Source organism: Lethenteron reissneri, unplaced genomic scaffold (genome assembly GCF_015708825.2).
Source record: "Lethenteron reissneri isolate LAM-NWPU_2019-01 unplaced genomic scaffold, ASM1570882v1 scaffold_1212, whole genome shotgun sequence".
Classification (NCBI taxonomy): domain Eukaryota; kingdom Metazoa; phylum Chordata; class Hyperoartia; order Petromyzontiformes; family Petromyzontidae; genus Lethenteron; species Lethenteron reissneri.
In genome coordinates, this window is record NW_026890907.1 from 819 (window position 1) to 7,712 (window position 6,894).

At 54.0% G+C, this 6,894-nt stretch overlaps 1 protein-coding gene across 1 annotated transcript; it reads right to left on the reverse strand.

Annotated features, from left to right (window-relative positions):
- Positions 1-816: 816 nt before the first annotated feature.
- Positions 817-6,567, reverse strand: LOC133361736 (sodium-dependent serotonin transporter-like; the record flags this gene model as incomplete). The annotated part of the gene is made up of 3 exons (XM_061580734.1): positions 6,180-6,567; positions 1,778-1,912; positions 817-1,036 (listed from the first exon to the last, which is right to left on the reverse strand). Coding segments are annotated over exons 1-3 (728 nt in total), but the record flags the coding sequence as incomplete, so codon positions are not given.
- Between the last annotated feature and the right edge of the window lie 327 nt (positions 6,568-6,894).

A 6,894-nucleotide genomic window follows, 5' to 3' on the forward strand; every position in this document is an offset into this window, starting at 1 on the left:
TGTTGTTGTTGACCAGTGTTATCAGTCGGGATATACGATGGACTTCTTTCGCACCGTACGTAGCCAAGCGTGCTAATCGGAGGCGTAGTGTTGGTCACCCAACCCTCGTGCGCGGCACCGGCCTTCGTAGGTGCTGCTCAACAGTCTGATAGGGCTACACGGGGGATCGTTGTCTTGGAAGGGATGTGATGATGTTGGTGATGGTAGTCGTAGCGATGATGCGTTCCACGCATGGTCCGCTGCTGTGCATTGAAAAATGTTGATACTCCTAACTGATACTCCTGCTGTTATGGAGGGACTCATGCTGCCAGCTATGGCTGCAAAGTTTGGTCGTACATGTTATGTGTATATCGTTTATTGTTACATTTGAATCACAGTTCCTATGATCACTGTTACATTGTTTTTATCGCTTTATTTCGGTGAGTTCGTAAACGTTTTGGTTTACCCATATTTGTTTGTTGTAGTACAGAGTTAGACTGTTAACTGTAATCAAAATTGTCTTATGCTTGTTATTGTTTGACTTGCATCCCACTGGGATGTTTGTACACAGCGTTGAAACGCAGTGTTTTTCTGGAAGACTTTGATGTTTTTCCCTGGATTTTTCTGTTGCGTGAAGTCACTTTAAGATGTTTCTTGTTCATGTTTTTGCTTGTTGCGCTTGCACCCGAGTCAAGAGCCACATGTCCCACGCGTTCTGTGGCCCCCCGCACGTCCCGCCCGCCCATGTCCCACACGTGACTCCGGTATCACCCTGTCTGCCCCCCCCGCCCCCCCCCACACCCCGCCCCCCCCCACACCCCCACCGACGCAGCTCACGTGTAGAACTCCTCGGCGGGCGATCGCGAGTGCGCCCCCCACGTGGAGTTGTCGCGCAGGAAGTAGTCGGAGCAGTGGGGAGTGTTCCAGGCGTTGTCGCAGTGCGCCCAGGGCAGCTCCGCGGTGAGGCTCGAGTAGAGGTAGAACAGCGCCCAGGCGATCACCGTGTTGTAGTAGAAGGCGACGTAGAGCGACATCACGCAGATCGCGTAGCCCACGCCTGGCGCCGGGGGGTTGCGGGTCGGATCCCGGGTGTTAGGGGGGCGGGGGGGGGTACAGCAGAGAGCGACACGTGCACACGGGCACCTCGAGATACGAGCACATGGGTATAGAGGCACACCTGTTGACAAACACCTGTATATATACAGCTGCGCACAGACACACCTGTATACAGATACAGGGGCCGTCCAAAAATGACGTCACGCGATTTTTGACGATTTTTGACCCCCCTCCCCCTTCGTCACACGGCGTCACAAAAAGTCAGACCCCCCCCCCTCAAATATGACGTCACAAAGCTTCCCCCCCCAAAATAAAACATGCTTCAAATCTCTTTAAACTATTGTCATTGTAGTGCGTATTTAATATGGCGCTGCACTCTGATGTTGTAAGAGAAAACATTTATTAAAACGTCTATTTAATTAAGTAGAACGTGTTGTCTGTATTTATTAAAAGTTGCGCATTTTGATGTGACGTCACATTTCTCAACCCCCACCCCCCCGTCACACATCGTCACAAATGTCTGACCCCCCCCATATGCATGACGTCATTTATGGACGACCCCACACCTGAAAATGGGCATATGTGTACTGTACCTATATACCGGCCCGCGTGTATACCAGCACCCCCATATGTGTGCACACCTATATGACGGGCGTACCTGTATACGACCACGCCTGTGCACTACGCTGCCGCTGTGTGCCCGAATGTCCTGACACCCCGCTCCCCGCCCGTGTCCCCGTACCTTTGAAGAGGGGGCAGATCTTGCTCCACAGCGAGATGGCTCCCGTTCGGTGGAACTGCCCCAGCGCCAGCTCCATGTAGAAGAGAGGGACCCCCCCAAACACAACCATCACCATGTAGGGGAAGAGGAAGGCTCCTGGGGGGGGGGGGTGGCGCGGGGAGGGGGGCACATCCATCCGGGACCCCCGTGGTAGCCGGGTTAGCCGAGGGGGAGATTGGAGACCGGGCAGCTGCGTCTGGCCGGAGAGGCAATGCGACACGTGTGTACGCTGTGTGTACGCAGAGCACTCCCGCAGCATCTGGGGGGCTGAAGTGAGCTGAACCCTGACCCCCCCCCTTCCCCTACTGAAGCTTCAGCCCCCCCACCCCCCCAAGTTCTAAATTCGCAGAGTCAAAAGCACGCGATCCCTGGCGCGGTGTTTCACATGAGCGGCAGCATCGCGGGACCCGCTGTCGCCGTTCACGTTTGCTCCGAGTTGGTTTAACGCGGAGCAGGCCCCCACCCCTACACCGCCTCTCCTGAGTTCGCGTATGAGCCCCCCGCCACCGCCCCCCCCCCCAGCTTGTAAACCAGGTAACGATGCAGTCCCGCGGCGCAGATGAGAAAGTCTCACTCACACTCTCACACACACTCACACACACAACAACAACCGTGGTGACGTCACACACACACTCACACACACTCACTCACACACTCACTCACACTCACTCTCACACACTCACTCACACTCACACACTCACTCACTCACACACTCACTCACACACACTCACACACTCACACACACACTCACACACTCACACACTCACTCACACTCACACTCACTCACACTCACACACTCACACACTCACACACACACTCACACACACTCACACTCACTCACTCACTCACACACTCACACACACTCACACACTCACACACTCACACACTCACACTCATTCACACACTCACTCACTCACACACTCACTCACTCACACACTCACTCACATACTCACACACACTAACACACTCACTCACACTCTCACACTCATTCACTCTCACGCACTCACACTCTTACACTCACTCACACTCACACACTCTCACACTCCCACTCACACTCTCACACTCTCCCCCACTCACACTCATTCACTCTCACGCACTCACACTCTCACACTTTCACACTCATTCACATACTCACTCACACACTCACACACACCACACACTCACACATACTCACTCACACACACTCACACACTCACTCACTCACACACTCACACACACACACTCACACACACACATACTCACACACACTAACACACTCATTCACACACTCACTCACTCACACACTCACTCACTCACACACTCACTCACATACTCACACACTAACACACTCACTCACACTCTCACACTCACTCACTCTCACGCACTCACACTCTTACACTCACTCACACTCACACACTCTCACACTCCCACTCACTCACTCTCCCCACTCACACTCATTCACTCTCACGCACTCACACTCTCACACTTTCACACTCATTCACACACTCACACACACACTCACATACACTCACACACACTCACACACTCACTCACACACTAACACACACACTCACACACAACACACACACTCACACACTCGTGTCGTGGTGATGCGTGCACTCACACACACTCTTTGTCGGTGGCGATCGGCGGTTCAACCTCGCGTGGGCCACCGTTAGGTACACTCGGCCCTAAACGAGTAGCCCGACACGCCTCGTGGACATTACGGGGTTGGGGAAGACAAAGGCGGACGCGCGCGCCGCACGCCAAACGCGGTCACGTGCTCCCGGAGTCGACGACTCGTGGCGATTCCAAGTGCCAGTGCCCCCCTCGCCCTTGTGCCCCCCCCCCTACTCGTCAGTCGTCCCGCGTCATGTTCATTAGCCCGGACACTCAATGATCCCCAGAAAGGTTAAGAACACGACGGTCTGCTGTCAGGGCGACCTGTGTGTGTGTTTGTGTTAGTGTGTGTGTGTGTTTGTGTGTGTGTTTGTGGTGTGTGTGTTTGTGTGTGTGTGTTTGTGTGTGTGTGTGTGTGTGTGTTGTTTGTGTGTGTGTGTTTGTGTGTGTTTGTGTGTGTGTTTGTGTGTGTGTGTGTGTTTTGTGTGTTTGTGTGTGTTTGTGTGTGTGTGTTGTGTGTGTGTTTTGTGTGTGTGTTTGTGTGTGTTTGTGTTTGTGTGTGTGTGTTTGTGTGTTTGTGTGTGTGTGTTTGTGTGTGTGTTTGTGTGTGTGTTGTGTTGTGTGTGGTGTTTTGTGTTTGTGTGTTGTGTGTTTGTGTGTGTGTTTTGTGTGTGTTTGTGTGTGTGTGTTTGTGTGTGTTTGTTTGTGTGTGTGTTTGTGTGTGTTAGTGTGTGTGTTTGTGTGTGTGTGTGTGTGTGTGTGTGTGTTTGTGTGTGGTTTGTGTGTGTTTGTTTGTGTGTTTGTTTGTGTGTTTGTGTGTGTGTTTGTGTGTGTGTTTGTGTGTGATTGTGTGGTGTGTTGTGTGTGTGTTTGTGTGTGTGGTGTTTGTGTGTGTGTGTGTTTGGGTGTGTTTGTGTGTGTGTTTGTGTGTGGTGTGTTTGTGTGTGTGTGTTGTTTGTGTGTTTGTGTTTGTGTGTGTGTGTGTTGTGTGTGTGTGTGTTTGTGTGTGTGTTTGTGTGTGTTTGTGTGTGGTTTGTTTGTGTGTGTGTGGTGTTTGTGTGTGTTTGTGTGTGTGTGTTTGTGTGTTGTGTGTGTGTGTGTGTGTGTGTGTTTGTGTGTGTGTTTGTGTGTGTTTGTGTGTGTTTGTGTGTGTTTGTGTGTGTTGTGTGTGTGTGTGTTTGTGTGTGGTTTGTGTGTGTGTGTTTGTGGTGTGTGTTTGTGTGTGTGTTAAACTTATTTCGCACCGCTCGCAGCCAACCGTGCTGGGTTACATCGAGACATTTAAAGCGTACAGAGTTTTTAACATTTTACATTTAACAAAGTTTAGATAAATGTAGCAACAATTTAACATAACAATGTTGAATGACGCTCAAGTAAAGACGGCAGCGTGCGCACACACACTGCACATACACATCGTACACACATCGTACACACAGCGTACACACAGCGTACACACAGCGCACACACAGCGTACACACAGCGTACACACAGCGTACACACAGCACACACAGCACACACACAGCACACACACAGCGTACACACAGCATACACACAGCACACACACATCGTACACACACAGCACACACACAGCGTACACACAGCATACACACAGCATACACACAGCATACACACAGCACACGGGTACCCGTTTGCGACCCTGGGTACGGGTAGACTGTGAGTCACTGGTGAGTAACTGTTTGTCATTCATTTCCCAACGTCTTGTCTCTTCTCACAATTCAAGTTCCGAGAATCAACCCACCCGCGCCTGCAACATGGCTTCATCCCAGAGGTCGCAATCAGGTACCCGGCCGTACCCGTACCCTACCCGGCCGGGTACGGCTAGGGTACGGGTACGGCCGGGTACGGGTACCCGTTTGCGACCCTGGTGCGGCCGGGTACGGGTAAGGAATCAAAACCCGTTTGCGACCTCTGGTTCGTAGCGTAGCACGCTAACCACTGCGCCACCGCTCCCCATAACACGAAGATCCCCCGTGTAGCCTGTAGCAGACTGTTGGGGCAAGTGCTTTTAGCGAGCAGCAAGGCCGGAACGGCACACGAAGGGGTGGGTGGCCAGCACCACGCCTGGCCGCCTTTGTCTCCCTAGTGGCGATATTTACACATCGTACTAGGCAATAATTTGAGACTGAGTCGACCTACGGGAGGCCCAGGACCGGTTCAGATAGTCGTCACTGGTGTTGGCCGTGAGCGGGAATCGAACTCGGTGCGTCAGGTTCGTAGCCCAGCGCGCTAACCGCTACACCACCGCTCCCCATAACACACACAGACACATACAGATACACACACACACAGATGCACACACAGACATACACATACACAGACACACACAGACACGCATTCACACACATACAGACACACACACACAGATGCACATACACAGACACACACATGCACACACACAGACACACACACAGACACACACAGATGCACATACACAGACACACACATGCACACACATACAGACACACACACAGATGCACATTTACAGACACACGCATACACACATATACACACAGACACACACAGATGCACATACAAAGACACACGCATACACACACACAGACATACACGCACACACAGACGCACACGCACGCACACACACATACACACAGACACACACGCACACACAGACGCACACGCACGCACACACACACGCACACACACAGACACACAGACACACGCACGCACGCACGCAGACACACACAGTCACGCACGCACGCACACAGACACGTGTTCCGGAGCGCACCTCCACCGTTCTGGTAGCACACGTAAGGGAACCGCCACACGTTGCCCAGGTCCACGGCGAAGCCGACGACGGACAGCAGGAAGTCCACCTTCCTCCCCCACGTGTCTCGCGGAGCTTCCCCAGCGCTGCCCGGCGGCGCCGCGGGGTCGCGACTCAGCGCGGCACCTCGAGACTCGAGAAGAAGAGCGTCGGATACGGCGGGCGGTGCTGCTGCTGCTGATGATGGCGATGGCGGTGGCGGTGCTTGCGTGTCTCTGAGCAGTATGAGCTCGGCGTTCCCCGAAGAGGAGCCCCGTGCGGGGGGGTTCTGTCCCGGTGAGTAGCGAGGGGCGAAGCCATTGGCCCTGCTGGTGGCGGCGTGAGAGGGGATCATGGCTCCTGCGGCGCGGCGCGCACCTGAGCCCGGCTGGGAGCCGCGGCACGGGGGACACCTCGGAGTGGGGGGGGGGGGGAGCGAGGGGGTAAGGGGAGGGAGGGGGCGGGGTGGTGAAGGGGGAGTGAGATTGAGAGAGAGGCGGGAGAGGGGGGGGGGTAAAGAGAGCGGGGGTGATGCTGGGGGTGGGGGAGATGGGTATGGGAGGGACGAAAAGAGGGGGGGGGGGAAGTTTGGTGATGGGAGGGGGTGGAGGGGAGGATGAGATGGGGAGGGTCGGGGGGGGGCGAGGAGATGGGAGGGAAGAGTGAGAGTTGGGGGAGCTGGAAGATGTGGTGGGGG